Raw genomic sequence first — 18,873 nt, 5'->3', positions numbered from 1 at the left:
TTTCCAGCATTTGCAGCATTTTACTTTAATGCTGCCTTTGTTTTCATTGGAGCCATTTTCTTTGCTGATGGACTAGTTTGCTTTTTGATCCCTTCATACATACCCCTAGCAGTCCCAGCGTCGAAGGACATCTGGATATTCTGGCAGAGTTGTAAGCAGTAGACTATAGCATTTTGCTGGACTTTGAACAGCTCTTAGTGCATTCAGAGTCCTCTCACTCAGGTCTCTCTTGTAATTAATGGGAGTCGACCCCTTGGCTTCAGTGACAGGTTCCATCACTCATGTTAGCTTCGAACCAGTCGGCATTTTCCTGCTCTTCCTTCCCATTTGTTGAAGAGTGTGGTGTTGTAGGTGGTGTCTCAAAGTATGTTTCATTTCACTTCTGCACTCTGTGTGCCTGTTCCATTGAGTCAAGGAACTGTTGGTTTTCATCTTGGGTTGGCAGTATGGCTGACATTGAAGAAAGCATTTCTGCTTTAAATTAAAAAACATCAAGGGTTGCATCCTAACCCTAGTGTACACCAAAGAGTGATCTGTGTCACAGTCAGCGCTTTGGTAGGTGTGTTGAGAATACTGTTCAGAGTCATGTCTGGTGATGATCAGATCCAACTGGTGCCAATGCCCTGATCTTGGATGTTCCCAGGATGCCTTGTGGCATGGCTTGTTCTGAAAGGTGTTAGTTACACAAAGCTCGTGAGATCAACAAAGCTCAACAAGTCTCTGTCCGAGAACATGATGTCCAAGACAGGTGGACCGTGTCTCATGGTCTGCGCCCGCTCATGTTGAAATTCCCCAGTAAATAAACATGTTCTGACAAGGGAGTAGTGAGTTCCTTACAGTGAGGCCTACACCCTGCTCATGTGATTCCTCTGAACTTCTTCCCCTGCCAGATAAAAGTGTCATGTTTTCCTTTCAGTGATCCACTCTCAGTGAGCCTGGCCTCTTGTGAGGAAGTTATATCCATGTTCAGCCTATCAAGTTACATGTTAATCACAGCTGCCTTTTGTGTGTAAATGACCACTTGCAAGTCATCTGACAATCCTGTGCATATGGCCCTATGTTCCAGCTTGCCAATCGAAGAGTTAGCATCTTCTTTCTTTACCATCATTCTTTTTGTTATTTAATCATTCTGATCTTCTACCCAATTACAGATATCCTCTTTTATTTATTTTCCCCTTCCCCAACCTCCTTTCCCTGCCTTTTCACTGATTACATCCTATTACATCTATAATTTCTGCTAGATATCTATGTGACATTCAATGGGGTTTGTGCAGCCTCCACAGAGGGGTCATTAAAGCCCTCACATACTTACTCATTCAAGTGTTGAAATCGTTCTTCCCAGTTCGAAGCTCGGGCCACTCTCCCAGTGTTCTTGTCCTCGAGTTTCATTCCAAAAAAGTCCAGCATAATTTCATAAACCTGGAGATAGTTATTCTTTGCTTTTTTAGTTTTAAGAAATTCCTATTAAAAAAGATACAATAAAAATGTGTGAAAACTTTTGCTATTTGCTTCTAAATTAGAAACAAGTTTCAACACATTTATGTCAGTGAACCCTCGCTTCAATCCTCTCACGAACAAGTCCCTGCCACCCAACCTGAACATTACTCCAACCTTCCTCGGACATGGGAGTGGTATCAGAGAACAGGAAATGTTGCATCCATTTACAAAAAATGGGAGAGTGATAAACTGTCAAGCTAAGCCAAGTAAATGGAAGTCAGCATGGGTTGGTTAAATGTAAATAGTGTTTGACTAACTTAATCAAATTCTTTGATGAAGCAACAGAGAGGGTTGATGAAGGTAGTACAGTTAAAGTATAAATATGTATTTATAAAAGGAGTTTGACAATTTTTTTATTCATTAATGGGATGTGGGCTCCGTTGGCTGGGCCAGCATTTATTGCCCATACCTAATTGCCCTTGAGAAGGTGGAGGTGAGCTGCCTTCTTGAACCACTGAAGTCCATGTGGTGTAGGTACACCCAGAGTTCTGTTAGGGAGGGAGTTCCAGGATTTTCACCCAGCGACAGTGAAAAAACAGCAATATATTTCCAAGTCAGGATGGTGAGTGACTTGGAGGGGGACTTCCAGCTGATGGTATTTCCATCCATCTGCTGCCCTTGTCCTTCTGGGTGATAGTGGTCATGGGTTTGGAAGGTGCTGTCAAAGGAGCCTTGGTGAATTCCTGCAGTGCATCTTGTAGATGGTACACACTGCTGCTACTGTGCATCAGTGGTGGAGTGAGTGTATGTTTGTGGATGTGGTGCCAATCAAGCGGGCTGCTTTGTCCTGGACGGTGTCGAGCTTCTTGAGTGTTGTTAGAACTGCACTCATCCAGTAAATGGGCAGTTCTCCATCCACTCCTGAATTGTGCCTTGCAGATGGTGGACAGGCTTTAGGGAGTCGGGAGGTGAGTTACTCGTCAAATGATTGCTATCCCATGCCCTGCCCTTGTAGCCATAGTATTTATATGGCTACAGTTCTGTTTCCGGTCAATGGTAACCCCCAGCATGTTGATAGTGGGGATTCAGTGATGAGCATGCCATTTAACATCAAGAGGCAATGGTTGGATTCTCTCTTGTTGGGTATGGTCATTGCCTGACATTTGTGTGGCGTGAATGTTACTTGCCATTTGTCAGCCCAAGCCTGGATATTGTCCAGGTCTTGTTGCATATCGACATGAACTGCTTCAGTATCTGAGGAGTCGCAAATGGTGCTGAACATTGTGCAATCATCAGCGAACATCCCCACTTCTGATCTTATGATGGTCATTAATGAAGCAGCTGAAGATGGTTGGGCCAAGGGCACTATTCTGAGAAACTCCTGCAGCGATGTCCTCGAGCTGGGATGATGAACTCCAACAATCACAACCATTTTCCTTTATGCTAGGTATGACTCCAACCATCGGAGAGTTTTACCCTTGATTCCCATCAATTTCATTTTAGCTAGTGCTCCTTGTTGCCACATTCAGTCAAATGCTGCCTTGATGCAGCAGTCACTCTCACCTCACTTCAGGAGTTCAACTCTTTTGCCCATGTCTGAAGCAAGGCTATAATGAGGTCAGGAACTGAGTGGCCCTGGCAGAACCCAAACTGGGCATCAGTGAGCAGGTTATTGCTAAGGAAGTGCTGCTTGATAGCACTGTTGATGATCCCTTCCATTACTTTACTGATGATGGAGAGTAGACTGATGGGACAGTAATTGGCCGGGTTGGATTTGTCCTGCTTTTTGTGTACAGGACATACCTGGGCAATTTTCCACATAACCAGGTAGATGCCAGTGTTGTAGTTGTACTGGAACAGCTTGGCAAGGGGCGTGGCAGGTTCTGGAGCACAAGTCTTCAGTACTATTGCTGGGATATTGTCAGGGCCAATTGCCATTGCAGTATCCAGTGCCTTCAGCCATTTCTTGATATCACGTGCAGTGAATTGAATTGGCTGGAGACTGGCATCTGTGATGCTGGAGACCTCCGGAGGAGGCTGAGATGGATCATCCACTCGGCACTTCTGGCTGGAGATTGTAGCAATGATTCAGCCTTATCTTTTGCACTGATGTGCTGGGCTCCTTCATCATTGAGGATGGGAGCGTTTGTGAAGCCTCCTCCTCCAAGGAGCTGTTTAATTGTCCACCACCATTCACGACTGGATGTGGCAGGACAGCAGAGCTTACATCTGATCTGTTGGCTGTGGGATCGCTTAGCTTTGTCTATCACTTGCTGCTTATGCTGTTTGGCACGTAAGTAGCCCTGTGTTTTGGTTCACCTCATTTTTAGGTACGCCTGGCACTGCTCCCGGCATGCCCTCCTGCACCCTTCATTGAACTAGGGTTGATCCTCTGGCTTGAAGGTAGAGTGGGGAATATGCCAGACCATGAGGGTACAGATTGTGTTCGAGTGCAATTCTGCTGTTGCTGATAGTCCACAGCGCCTCATGGATGCTAAGTTTTGAGTTGCTAGATCTGTTCAAAATCTATCCCATTTATCACAGTGGTAGTGCCACACAACACGATGGAGGGTATCCTCAATGTGAAGACAGGACTTTATCTCTACAACAACTGTGCAGTGGTCACTCCTACCAATACTGTCATGGACAGATGCAGCTGCAGCAGGCAGGTTGGTGAGAATGGGGTCAAGTAAGTGTTTCCCTCTTGCTGGTTCCCTCACCACCTGCCACGGACCCAGTCTAGCAGCTATGTTATTTAAGACTCAGCCAGCTCGGTCAGTACTGGTGCTACCGAGTCACTCTTGGCGGTGGACACTGAAGTTCCTCACCCAGAGTACATTCCGCATCCTTGCCACCCTCGGTGCTTCCTCCAACTGGTGTTCGACATGAAGGAGCACTGATTCATCAGCTGAGGGAGGGCAGTGTGTGGTAATCAACAGGAGGTTTCCTTGCCTATGTTTGACCTGATGCCATGAGGCTTCAGGGGGTCTGGAAGTGATGTTGAGGACTCCCAGGGCAATTCCCTCCCGACTGTATACCACTGTGCTGCCATCTCTGCTGCGTCTGTCCTGCCGGTGAGACAGGAATTACCCAGGGATGGTGATGGTGGTGACTGGGACATTATCTGTAAGGTATGATTTCGTGAGTATGACTATGTCAGGCAGTTGCTTGACTCGTCTGTGAGACAGCTCTCCCAATTTTGGCACTGGCCAAAATTAGTATGTTAGTAAGGAGGACTTTGCAGGGTCGACAGGGCTGGGATTGCCATTGTCGTTTCCGGTGCCCAGGTCAATGCCTGGTGGTCTTTCCGGTTTCATTCCTTGGAGACGTTTTAGTGGTTTGTTACAATTGAGTGGCTTGCTAGGCCATTTCAGAGGGCATTTAAGAGTCAGCCCATTGTGGGTCTAGAGTCACATGTAGGCTACACAGATTTCCTTCACTAAAGAACATTAGAGAACCAGATGGGTTTTTACAACACTTGACAATGGCTTTCTTTTTATTAAGTTCAAATTCCACAATCTGCCATGGCGGGATTCAAACCCAGGTCCCCAGAGCATTACCCTGGGTCTCTGGATTACTAGTCCAGCCACAATGCCACTGCACCATCGCCTCCCCAGCAAGTACCATATAATAAGATTGTTCACAAAATTAAAGTCAATGGGATTAAGGGGACAGTGGTAGCATGGATACAAATTTGGCGAAGAGACAGGAAGCAGACTATGGTGATGAACGATTGGCTTACAGATGGATGGAGACGAGACGTTTCCAAGGGATTACTAAAGAGCCATTGTTCTACATAGAAACATAGAAAATAGGAGCAGGAGTAGGCCATTCGGCCATTCAAGCCTGCTCTGCCACTCATCATGATCACGGCTGATCATCCAAATCAATAGCTTGCTCCTGCTTTCTCCCCATATCCCTTTTGCCCCAAGAGCTATATCTAACTCCTTCTTGAAAACAATGTTTTGGCCTCAACTACTTTCTGTGGTAATTCCACAGGCTCACCACTCCCTGGGTGAAGAAATTTCTCCTCATCTCAGTCCTAAACGGTCGACCCCATATCCTCACACTGTGACCCCTGGTTCTGGACTCCCCCACCATAAACATCCTTCCTGCATCTAGCCTGCCTAGTCCTGTTAGAATTTTATAGGTTTCTATGAGATCCCCCTCATTCTTCTGAACTCCAGCGAATATAATCCTAATCAACTCAATCTCTCCTCATATGTCAGTCCCGCCAACCCAGGAATCAGTCTGGTAAACCTTCACTGCACTCCCTCTATTGCAAGAACATCCTTCCTCAGATAAGGAGACCAAAACTGCACACAATATTCCAGGTGTGGTCTCACCAAGGTCCTGTATAACTGCAGCAAGACACCCCTGCTCCTGTACTTGAATCTTCTGGCTATGAAGGTCAACCCTTTACCCCCTGCTGCACCTGCATGCTTACCTTCAGCGACTGGTGTATGATGACACCCAGGTCTTGTTGTACAGGTCCCTCTCTCAATTTATAGCCATTCAGATAATAATCTGCCTTCCTTTTTTTGCCATCAAAGTGAAAAACCTCACATTTATCCACATTATACTGCATCTGCCATGCATTTGCCCACTCACTCAGCTTATCCAAATCACACTGAAGCATCTCTGCATCCTCCTCATAGTTCACCCTTCCATCCAGCTTTGTGTCATCTGCAAATTTGGAGATATCACATTTAATTTCCTCATCTAAATCATTAATATATATTGTGAATAACTGGGGTCCCAGCACCGATCCCTGCAGTACCACACTAGTCACTGCCTGTCATTCAGAAAAAGGCCCGTTTAATCCTACTCTTTGTTTCCTGTCTGCCAACCAGTTTCTATCCATCTCAAGGCACTACCCCCAATCTCATTCGCTTTAATTTGACATGCTAATCTCTTATGTGGGACTTTGCCGAAAGCCTTCTGAAAGTCCAAATAAACCACATCCACTGGCTCCCCTCATCAACTCTACTAGTTACATCCTCGAAAAAATCCAGTAGATTTGCCAAGCATGATTTCCTTTTCATAAATCCATGCTAACTCTGCCTGATTCTGCCACTGTTTTCCAAGTGCTCAGCTATTAAATCTTTTATAATGGACTCTAGAATTTTCCCCACTACCGACGTCGGGCTGACTGGTCTATAGTACCCTGTATTTTCTCTACCTCCCTTTTGAAATAGTGGTGTTACATTAGCTACCCTCTAATCTGTAGGAACTGTTCCAGAACCTAGAGAATCTCGGAAGATGACCACCAATGCATCCACTTCCTTAAGTACTCTAGGATGTAGATTATCAGGCCCTACAGATTTATTGGCCTTCAATCCCATCAATTTCCCCAACACCATTTCCCTACTAATATGGATTTCTTTCAGTTCCTCCCTTCTAAACCCTGTGTTCCCCAACATTTCTCGTATGTTATTTGTGCCCTCTTTTGTGAAGACAGAACCAAAGCATGTATTTCGTTGGTCAGCCATTTCTTTGTTCCCCATTATAAATTCCCTTGTTTCTGACTATAAGGGACCTACATTTGTCTTCACCAATCTTTCTCTCTTCACATACCTATAGAAACTCTTAGTCAGTTTTTATGTTCTCCACAGGCTTACTCTCGTACACTATTTTCCCCTTCTTAATCAATCCCCTGGTCCTCCTTTGCTGAATTCTAAACTGCTCTCAATCCTCAGGTCTGTTGTTTTTTTTAACCAATTTGTATGCCTCTTCCTTGGATCTAATACTATCTCTAATTTCCCTTGTAAGCCATGGTTTGACTAGCTTTACTATTTTACATTTGCGCCAGACAGGAATAAACAATTGTTGCAGTTTACCCATGTGCTCTTTGAATGTTTGCCATTGCCTATCCACTATCATTCCTTTAAGTAACGTTTCCCAATCCATCATAGCCAACTCGCACCTCTTACCATCATAGTTTCCTTTATTAAGATTCAGGACCCTTGTCTCAGAATCAACCACGTCACTCTCCATCTTGATGAAGAATTATATCATATTATGGTCGCTCATCCCCAAGGGGCCTTGAACAACTAGATTGCCAATTATTCCTTTCTCATTACACAATACCCAGTCTCATTGGTTCTCTAGTTGGTTCCTCAACGTCTTGGTCCAGAAAACCATCCCGTATACACTCCAGGAATGCCTCTTCTACGGTATTGTTACTAATTTGATTTGCCCAATTTATATGCAGATTAAAGTCACCCATAATTACAGATGTTCCTTTATTGCATGCGTCTCTAATTTCCTGTTTAATGTCATTCCCAACATCACCACTACAGTTTGGGGGTCGATATAACATTAACGTTTTTTGCCCCTTAGTGTTTCTCAGTTCTCCCCATACAGATTCCACATCGTCGGAGCTAATATCTTTCCTCACTATTATGTTAATTTCCTCTTTAACCAGCAATGCAACTCCACCATCTTTTTGATTTTGTCTGTCCATCCAAAATTCTGAATAACCCTGGATGTTCAGTTCCCATCCCTGGTTACCCTGCAGCCATGTCTCCCTAATCCCGACTTTATCATACCTGTTTATATCCATTGGTTTATATGCACTTTATTGCGAATGCTCCTCGTATTAAGGCACAAAGCCTTAAGGCTTGTCTTTTTAACATTACTTGTCCCATTCCCACTATTTTTCACTGAGGCCCTGTTTGATTCTTGCCCTTGATTTCTCTGCCTATCACTTTTCTTGTTCCCCTTTCTGTCTTCTGTTCTTGCCCTTGATTCCCCCTCCTCTGACTCCTTTCATAGATTCCCATCCCCCTGCCATTTTAGTTTAAACCCTCCCCAACCACTCTAGCAAATATTCCCCCAGGACATCAGCCCCAGTCCTACCCAGGCGTAACCCGTCCAGTTTGTATTGGGTCCACCTCCCCCAGCACCGGTCCCAATGTCCCAGGAATCCCTCCCCCTCATACCATCTCTTCAGCCATGTATTCATCCGATATATCCTATTTCTACTCTAACTAGCACGTGGCACTGGTAGTAATTCTGAGATCACTACCTTTGAGGTCCTACCTTTCAACTTACTTTCTAACTCCCTATATTCTGCTTTTAGGACCTCATCCCTTTTTTTCACTTATGTTGCTTGTACCAATGTGTATCACGACCACTGGCTGTTTACCCTCCTCCTTCAGAATATCCCATAGCCGCTCTGAGACATCCTTGACCCTAGCACCAGGGAGGCAACATACCATGCTGGAGTCTCGTTTGCGGCTACAGAAACACCTATCTTACAATTGAATCCCCTATAACTACTGCATTACTACACTTTTTACTCCTTCCCTGTGCAGCAGAGCCAACTGTGGTGCAACAAATTTGGCTGTTACTGCTTTCCCGTGAGAGTCCATTCCCCTCAACAGTATCCAAAGTGGTATATCTGTTTTGCAGGGGAATAGCCACAGGAGATTCCTGCACTGCCTGCCTAGTCCTCTTGTGCTGCCTGGTGGTCACTCATTCCCTTTTATGCCTGTGGGCTCTTAGCCTGCGGTGTGACCACCTCTCTGTACATGCTATCCACGATACTTTCCACCTTCCGTGTGCTCCACAGTGTCCGCTACTCCAGCTCCAAAACATGGGTTACCAGGAGCTGCAGCTGGAGACACTTCCTGCACACATGCTGGCCCCGGGCACTGGAAATGTTCCCGGCTTCCCACATAGAGCAGGAGGAGCACACCACGGCTTTGAGCTCTCCTGCCATGACCTACCCCTTTAAATTAAATTAATCCTTCTGGAAGATTAAACCTTTCTGTTTAATATATATCAATGGTCTGAAGTTATGTATACAGGGTATAATTTCAAAGTTTGCAGACGACATGCAACTCAGAAATGTAGTAAATTGCGAGGAGGGTAAAAAAGGGCGAGGAGGGTAAAAAAGGGTGAGGAGGGTAAAAAAGGGCGAGGAGGGTAAAAAAGGGCGAGGAGGGTAAAAAAGGGCGAGGAGGGTAATAACAGACTGGTGAAATGGGCAGACACATGACTGATGAAATTTCATGCTGAGAAGTGTGAAGTGATTCATTTTGGCTGCAAGAATCAGGAAAGAGGATATAATGAAATGGTACAATTTTAAAGGGAGTGCAGAAACAGAGGGACCTGGGGGTATACGTACACAAAGCTTTACAAGACAGGTTGAGGTCTTTAAAGCAACAACATTTGGGGTGTCTGACTTAATAAATAGAGGGAGTTCAAAAAATGAGTTATGCTAAACCTTTATAAAACGTTAGTAAGGTCTCAGCTGGAGTACTGTGTTTGGTTCTGAGCATCATGCTTCAGGAAGGACGTCAAGGTTTTGGAGGGGGTGCAGAGGAGATTTATGGGAATACCACCAGGCAGGGGGGACATCAGCTAAATGGAGTGATGAAAGAAGATGTGGTTGTTCTCGTGAGAGGGGAGAATGTTAAGAGATTTGAGAGGGGCGAATGGTTTGGATCGAATAATGAGAACCTATTTCTACTGGCATAGGGTCCGTAAGCAGGGGAGACAGATGTCAGGTAATTGGGAAAAGAACCAGAGGTGACATATAGGAAACATTTTTACGCAGTGAGTTGTTGTGATGTCGAAGGCACTGCCTGAAAGGACAGTAGAAGCAGATTCAAAAGAAACTTTTAAAAGGGTTCTGGATAAATACCTGAATTGGAAACAATTGTAGGAGTAGGTGGAATAGAGCTGAGGGGGTGGGACTAATTGGATAGCTCTTTCAACAAGCCAGCACAGGGAAGATGGGCTAAATGGATTCCTTTGCGCTGTATCATTTTATGATTAGTTACTGGACTCCATGCCACCATACATACTTTTTACACCACTCCTGCCAAAATGCACTCCATTAACAACACATGTGCATGTGTCTACATGTGTGTGTGTGTCTACATGTGTGTGAGAATGTATGTGCGTGAGAGAGTGAGAATGAGAATAGATGTTTTATGTGAAAAAGTGCGTGGATATTTAATTCCTGAAATAACGGTGCTTTCAGGCTCTGCTAATGCCTCAGGGAAATACACAATGTGGCACTCAGTCATAAAAACTTGAGAAGGCTGACTTTAATCCCTGGCTTTGTATTGATTTGGATCATTTGAGTGATGGTGTATATGAGGAGGCTGTTTTGGTATTGCTGGGACAATGGAATGAGGCAAAGAGGAAGTCCCAGTCCTGATCGCAATCATTCCTGCTGGAAAGTGGGCTTATTTAGGTGTTGGATGAGTACCAGGATTGGGCTGGGCTGTAATGCTCTTACAGTTGAACGGCACTCTGATCCTTCCAACATAAAAGTGTTAGTGCAATGGGTGGCCGGTGTCCATCTGAACAAGAACGAGCAGTTCAGGAAAAGAAGGGGCAGAAGTGAAAAACAAGGACAAGGAAAAGGAGACACAGTACATTCAAACCAGGTCAACACACTTGAATTTACCTTAATCTCTTCTGCAGTCAGTTCTTCAGCATGCCAATTCAGGCCTGGTTCTCGCAGTGGGAACAACCTAGTTTATTAATGCAAAATATTAGTTACAAATTGCATGCAAAGTGAGGGAAAAACTCAAACAATTACATAACAAGAGTCAAAAAGATGAAGCCAACCATTGAATATAGGTGTGGTTGTGTTCTAGCTTGTCATAATCTCCTTTCCACTTGGTTAGGATCTCATCGATATAAACACCTATACACAAAATATATATATATAAACAAACAATATTTAACTATCTATAATAGGATTATGAGAGGCACAATAAAGATTTACAAGGATGATACCAGAATTATAAGGTTATAGCCAATGTTCCCTCTAAGCACAGCATTTGTTACGGTGCTACGCAGGCCGTTCGCAAACTGGCTCCTTTAAGATACCCCGCATGTGGCAGTGCTAAAATACTTAAAGGGACCACGCATTGAAAAATAAGCAAAGCACAACAAAAATAGTCTGAGGGATTATTAGATATGACCATCAGGAAAACTTGAACAGGCTAGGGATCTTTTATCTAGGAAGAGAAAGTTGAATGGCAACTGATTTCAGGCCTTTAAGATGATGAAAGGGTTTGATACAGCAATCATAGAGAGGATGCCTCTGCTTGTGCGCAGTCCAAAACCAGGGGCCATAAATATAAGATAGTCACTAATAAATCTAAGAGGGAATTCAGGAGAAACTTCTTTACTCAGAGTGGTGAGAGTGTTGAAGAGAAGTCTGATAAGGGCATGAGTTAACTGACAATCAGTCTGTTGCTTTCCAGAGCTGCTATCTGAAGAACTCTCCACTTACCGTCTGGTTTCAAGGCAATTTCCTGTGTATAAAACTTGAGATTGGCATAAGTGCTGAAGAGTTTGGTTTCTCGTGATTTTGCCTGAGTATAAATCACAAACAAGTTAAACATACACACAACGCTCCTGCACCATGACAGCTAATGCCACACATTTAAATTGTACTTGATCCATCACTGTCCTCTGTAAAAGCAGAAAGTACATGCTAGAGGTGACATAATAGCGCAGGCCCTCAGAGCGTCAACCCAAAGTGACATGAGCCAGTATTGTACCAAGAAACACCAACACCCCCTGCCACACCTCCCTCACACCCACATGAACTAAACATCCACACTCCACCATGCCCACACTCAGCCACTTAATGATCCCAGATCCGCTCCAGTATTTATTAGCAGGTGACTGGAGAAGCAGAGAGAAGGTGCACAGTCTGGGGAAAGATTCCGGTCACTAATTTCCTCCTCTTCTCTCCTGAAGGAATTGGCGGATTCTGGAATTTAGTTGGAAGAGCATCAGGTGCCCTCTGACCTCTAATGTGACCATTCTTTATATCCCAGACATAAGTAGCTATCACACCAGAGGCTATTCCTGACACACAATCTGACTGCCCTATTCTCTCTACATTCTTTTATTTCAAATATTCTTCCAATTTCTCTGCTTCAGCCAAAGCATTCTGCGTGTCAAAATATTCATGACCTTAAAAAAAAACTCTTAAATCTTCTCTTAGTCTCCTCTGCTACAGTGAAGATAGTTGCACACAATGTAGTCTAACTGTGGTTTGCAGAATATACAGCTTTACTCTTCCACTTTATGCCCATCCAACTTCCTTTTGAAATCCAAAACAAAAACAGAATTACCTGGAAAAACTCATTGTTCACTTCCGCTTCCACCAACCTTGTGGGCAGTGAGTTCCAGGTCATTACCACTCACTGTGTAAAATAGTTCCTCCTCACATTCCCTCTGCATCTGTTACCCAAGATACAAGGTATCCTTATAGCATCAGATAATGGGAATAGCTTTTCTTTGTCTACCTTATCCAAACCTGTCAATCTTGTATATCTCTAACAAATCTCCCCTCAATCTCATTTGTTCTAAGCAGAACAACACCAACTTCTTAAACCTAAACTTGTAGCTGTGAACGAACCTGCCAAACACCTTTGAAAAAATCAATAAACCCCACATCCAGTGCAATCACTTAGTCCATTCAATTGGTCACTAATTCAAAAAGCTCTATAAAATTTGTTAAAATACAACTTACATATGAACATACGAATTAGGAGAAGTAGGCCTAAAACCCCTAAATAACCCTTTTGTTATCTCAGTCTCTGCCCACAACTAAAGTTGGACTAACTGGTCTATAGTTAGCCTGTTTATCTCATCTCCATTCTTGATTAGAGATACCACACTAGCTTCTTCCCAATCCTCTGTGACAATTTACACGTCTGATACCTCTTCGGCTCTCATATTGGTTGCAACGAAAGAAGTGACTTTTGCCAGACTCTGTCTGGGGGGCTATTCAAACCCAGAAATTCTGGGTTCAATCACTGGTATATGCTGAGGTCCCAACTCTCAGCTAGGAATGGTACAATCAGCATCCTGGGCTACAGAAAGGGGCCAGAGGAGTTGGGAATAAGCCATGGAACATGTCATCTATCATGTTCTGGCTTTCAGTATAGTGGCTCATGGACGTGTTCAATTACAATGCTGCTCACAAACAAATAACCCACCAATGTGTATCAGACTACACACCCAAATCAGAGAATGACACAGCACAGGAGGTCACCTTTAGGCTCATCTTTGACAGAGCTATCAATTCATCCCATTCCTCTGCTATTTTCCCATAGCTCTGTTTGATAATTATTTACCCAAGTCCCTTTTGAAATTTATGATCAACTTTGTTTCCACCACTCTTTCAGGCAGTGCATTCCAGATCAGAACAACTTATTGCGTTAAAAAAAAATCATCTTCCCTCTGGCTTTTTGCCAATTATCTTCAATCTGTGCCATCTTGTTACCAACCCTCCTGCTAGTGAAAACAGTTTCTCTTCATTTAGTCTATCAAAACCCCTCATGAATTTCAACACTTTTATTAAATCTCCCCTTAACTGTAACAATTCCAGCATCTCTAGTCTGTCCACAGAATTGAAGTCCCATATCTCTGATATCATTGGAGCAAGTCTCTTTTGTACCCTCTCAAAGACCTTGACATATTTCCTACATAGTGCCCATCAGATGACCCAGTCCCCATGGGCAGAGAGGTGAGGGGTGAGTGCTAAGGGACAGAATTGGTTTGCAATAACGACACTGGCATGTTTACACAGAACCCATATGGTGTACAGTGTAATCCAGCGAACAGTAAGATGGCCACTTACTGGGTAGCCATGTCGGTACATGTACAAGTCTCTGGCAGCAAAGAAACTTCTCTTTGGCTTGAATGAAGTGTTGACTTTATCATCGTTCTGTAAAAAAATCAGATTTACACGGATGAACTCAATGCAAATTGCAAGTGGAGAATTAAAATGATAAGCGGCCAGAAGCTCAGGGTCTGAATGGGGGCATTCCGTGAAGTGGTCACCCAATCTGCTTTTGGTCTTCTCAGTGCAGAGGAGGCTGTGTCATGAGCAGCACATACAATATAGTAAATTGAAAAAAGTACAAGTAAATCGCTGCTTCACCTGGAAGGAGCATTTGGGGCCTTGAATGATAAGAAAGGAGGAGGAAAAAGGACAGGTGTTACATTTCCTGTGCTGTAGAAAAGGCTTTGGGGGTGACTGAGGAGTGGTCGCTTCAGAATGCTGAAAAGGGAAGGGAGGAGGAAGGTGTTTATTGGTGGCATCAGGCTGGAAGTGGGCGAAAATAGCAGAGGATAATCTGCTGAGTACAGAGGATGGTGGGGTGGAAGGTGAGGGCATGGGGAACCCTATCATGGTCCTGTAAGGAAGGAGAAGGGGTGAAGGCAGAAGTGCGGGAAATGGATCAAATATGGCCCTGTCAACCACATTGAGGGGGAATTCTCGGCTAAGGAAATAGAGGTGCCAGAAGCACTGGTGTGGAAGGCTGTATCATCAAAGCATGTGCAACAGAGACAAGGAATCTGAGAGAGTATGAGGAAGTATAGCCAAAGTAGCTGTAGGAGTCAGTGGGCTTAGCAGCTGATTGCCTGTCCTCAGGAATGGAGACAGAGAAGTCAAGGGAAGAATGGGAGATGTACCAGGTGAAGGCAAAAGAAGGGAGAAATTGGAAGCAAAGTTATTGGAATTTTCCAGTTTCGGGTGAGAGCAGGAAGTAACATTGATATGTCATTATACAGGAATTAGAGACGACAGAGGGGGCCTGAGTAGCAGTCAAAGAATATTCCATATATCTAGAAAAAAGCAGACATACGTAGGACGCACACAGGTGCCCATAACAACAACTATTATTTGGAGGCAGTGATTGAAGTTGAATGAGAAGTTGTTCAGATTGAGAACAAGTTCAGTCAGGGGGAAGGAGGGTGATGGTGGGTGGGGGCTGGTTGGGCCTCCATTCAAGAAAGAAGTGGAGAGCTCTGAAACCGTCCTAGTGGGGGATGGAGGTGTAGAGGGACTGGATGTCCATAGTGAAGAGGAGGTGGATGGGGCCAGGAAACTGTAAACTATTAAAGTGACAGAGCATCGGAAGAATCACAAATGTAGGTGGGAAGAGACGGGCAAGGAGGAGAAAAAAAGAGTTGAGAAAAGAAGAAATAAGTTTAATGGAGCAGGAACAGGCTGACACAATGGGTCAACAGGGCCAGTTTTGGGAAGGAGTTAGAAGAGGGGTGTGCAGAGCTGGCAGGCTATGAGGTTGGAAGCACTGGAGGGAAGAGGGAGTACAGCTGCATTAAGTTTCAAGGGAGTAAGGCAAGGCTGGATGGCCTCTACTTTAATGCCAGGAGTATTACAGTTAAAACGGATGAGTTAAGGATGAGGATTAACACGTGGAATTGTGATATAGTAGCCATCACTGAGACGTGTTTGAGGGAGGGTCAAGATTGGCAGCTCAACATTCCAGGAAATAGAATCTTCAGGCGAGACAAGGGAGGGGGTAAAAGAGGAGGAGGCGTTGCATTATTAGTCAAGGAGTCAGTTACTGCAGTAAGGAGAGATGATATCTAGGAGGGGGCATCGAATGAAGGTTTGTGGGTAGAGCTTAGGAATAAAAAAGGGGCAGACACATTGTTAGGTGCTTATAATAGACCCCCAGATAGTTAGCGGGAAATTGAGGAGCAAATATGTGCACAATTTGTGGAGGTGTGTAAAAACAATAACAATATGGTAATTATATTAGGTGATTTCAACTTTCCCAACATTAATTGGGATAGACATAATGTTAAGGGTTCAGATGGAGTGGATTTCTTGAAATGTGTATAGGAAAACATTTTAGGTCAATATGTAGAGGGTCCAACAAGGGATGACGCAGACCTAATTCTGGGGAATGAAGCCGGACAGGTGGCTGAGGTGGTGTTGGGGGAGCATTTTGGTGATAGCGACCACAACATGGTATAAGTTAAAACAAAAACAGCTGGAAAAACTCAGCAGGTCTGACAGCATCTGCAGAGCGGAATACAGTTAATGTTTCAAGTCCGTTTTATCTCTAGCTTTTAGCCTATTTCGGTCCCTTCCCCCCATCCCACCCCCACCAAGGCTATCTGTACCTTGCTCGTCCTGCTTTCTACCCTTAGTGTCACTTATTAGCACTTTTCTTAGCTAATATCACCACTGTCAACACCTCTTTGTACTTTTGTCTATGACATCTTTTGGCAATCTCCACCTATCACTGGCCCTCTAACCATCTCTACCTGTCCCACCCCCCTTAAACCAACTTATATTTCACCTCTCTTCTATTTTCATTAGTTCTGTTGAAGAGTCATACGGACTTGACACGTTAACTGTATTCCTCTCTGCAGATGCTGTCAGACCTACTGAGTTTTTTCAGGTATTTTTATTTTTGTTTTTGTACAGGCTCAACATGTTCCCTATAGGGTAATAGGGAGGAGTAACAAGCCCAGAGAACCATGGATAACCAGAGATATTCAGGATATGAAGAGAAGGAAAAGAGAGGCTTTTAGCAGGTACAAGGGAGGCAAATCAGTGGAGGCATTAGTGGAGTACAGAAAGTTCAGGGTGGAGCTTAAGAAAGTAATTAGGAGAGCAAAGAGGGGATATGAGAAAGCTCTGGCTGGTAAAAGTAGGGAAAATCCCAAGATATTCTATAAGTATATCAATGGGAAGAGGATAACCAGGGAAACAGTAGGGCCCATTAAGGACCAAGGGGACAATCAATGGGTGGAGCCAGAGGACATCGGTAGAGTGTTGAATGAAAATTTCACATCCGTCTTCACCCAAGAGGATGAGGATGAAGGTATCGATCTCAGGGAGAGAGACTGCGAGGTTCTTATGCAAATTGATATAGGGAGTGACAAGGTATTGAAGGTGTTGGCAGGCTTAAAAGTGGACAAATCTCCAGGTCCGGATGATTTGTGTCCTAGGCTACTGAGGCAAGGGAGGAGATCGCAGGGGCTCTGACCCAAATTTTTTAATTCCTCTCTGGCCACGGAGGAGGTGCCAGAGGACTGGAGAACAGCTAATGTGGTTCCGCTACTTAAGAAGGGTTGTAGAGATAAGCCAGGGAACTACAGTGAGTCTCACGTCAGTGGTAGGGGAATTATTGGAGAAAATTCAGAAAGAGCGAATTTCTCTCCACTTGGAGAGGCAAGGTTTGATCAGGGATAATCAACATGGCTTTGTCAGAGGGAGGTCATGCCTAAAAAAATTGATTGAACTTTTTGAGGTGGTGACCAGGTGTGTAGATGAGGGTAGTGCAGTTGATGTAGTTTATATGGTTTCAGCAAAGCCTTTGACAAGGTCCCACATGGGAGACTTATAAAGAAGGCAAATGCACATGGGATACAGAGTATTTGATAAGGTGGATTCAAAATTGGCTTTGCTTTAGGAGACAGAGGATGATGACAGAAGGATGCTTTAATGACTGGAAGCCAGTGTCCAGTGGTGTACCACAGGGATCAATGTTGGGTCCCCTATTATTTGTCATTTCGACATAGATGACTATGTGGGGGATAGAATTAGTAAGCTTGCGGATGACACAAAGATTGGCCGGGTGGTTAACAGTGAGGTTGAGTGTCTTGGGCTACAGGAAGATATAACTCGAAAGAGTTACAGGAAGATATAGACGGGATGGTCAATGGGCAGATAGGTGGCAGGTGGAATTTAATCCTGAAAAGTGTGAGGTGATACACTTTGGAAGGAGTAATTTGACAAGGAAGTATTCAATGAACAGCATGACACTAGGAAGTTCTGAGGAACAAAGGGACCTTGGCGTGTGTGTCCATAAATCTCTGAAGGCAGGGGGGCATGTTAGTGGGGTGGTGAAAAAGGCATATGAGACACTTGCCTTTATCAATCGAGGCATAGATTACAAAAGTAGGGACCTCATGTTGGAGTTGTATAGAACCTTGGTGAGGCCACAGCTGAAGTACTGTGTGCAGTTCTGGTCTCCATATTATAGGAAGGATGTGATCGCAATGGAGGGGGTGCAGAGGAGATTCACCAGGATGATGCCTGGGATGAAACAGTTAAGTTATGAAGAGAGGTTGGATAGACTTGGGTTGTTTTTGTTGGAGCAGGGAAGACTGAGGGGCAACCTGATCGAGGTGTACAAGATTATGAAGGGCATGGACAGGGTGGATAGGGAGCAGTTGTTCCCCTTAGTTGAAGGGTCATTGATGAGGGGACCTAAATTCAAGGTGAGGGGCAGGAGGTTTAGGGGGGATGTGAGGAAAAACTTTTTTACCCAGAGGGTGGTGACGGTCTAGAATGCACTACCTGGGAGGGTGGTGGATGTGGGTTGCCTCACATCCTTTAAAAATTACCTGGATGAGCACTTGGCACGTTGTATCATTCAAGGCTGTGGGCCAAGTGCTGGTAAATGGGATTAGGTAAGTAGGTCAGGTGTTTCTCACGTGTCGGTGCAGACGATGGCCTAAAGGGCCTCTTCTGCACTGTGAGATTCTGTGATTCTGTGACGATCTCCAGAGGAGATGAGGCCAGTGACAGCTCTGGATACAATGGCTTGATGTTTAGTGTGGGGGCCATGATCCGGGGAGAGGTAGGAAGGAGTGTCTAAGAGTTGGCGCTCA

General features: G+C 44.4%; 1 protein-coding gene across 2 annotated transcripts in view; it reads right to left on the bottom strand.

The window, feature by feature from the left end:
- ogfrl1 (opioid growth factor receptor-like 1) overlaps positions 1 to 18,873 on the bottom strand; it is a 63,702-nt gene that overhangs the window by 7,119 nt on the left and 37,710 nt on the right. Inside the window, exons 2-6 of one of the 2 annotated variants that reach the window (XM_041187735.1) lie at positions 14,069 to 14,155; positions 11,702 to 11,789; positions 11,029 to 11,107; positions 10,865 to 10,931; positions 1,313 to 1,461 (exon numbers count right to left, since the gene is read on the bottom strand). In XM_041187735.1, the coding sequence (XP_041043669.1) occupies positions 1,313 to 1,461; positions 10,865 to 10,931; positions 11,029 to 11,107; positions 11,702 to 11,789; positions 14,069 to 14,155 (470 nt within the window). The remainder of the gene's footprint in view (positions 1 to 1,312; positions 1,462 to 10,864; positions 10,932 to 11,028; positions 11,108 to 11,701; positions 11,790 to 14,068; positions 14,156 to 18,873) is intronic. The other variant, XM_041187736.1, reaches the window with a different exon arrangement.

This window comes from Carcharodon carcharias, chromosome 5 (genome assembly GCF_017639515.1).
Source record: "Carcharodon carcharias isolate sCarCar2 chromosome 5, sCarCar2.pri, whole genome shotgun sequence".
In the NCBI taxonomy this organism is placed as follows: domain Eukaryota; kingdom Metazoa; phylum Chordata; class Chondrichthyes; order Lamniformes; family Lamnidae; genus Carcharodon; species Carcharodon carcharias.
The sequence above is the reverse complement of the archived record's forward strand: the minus strand, read 5'-3'. Positions and strand labels throughout refer to the sequence as shown.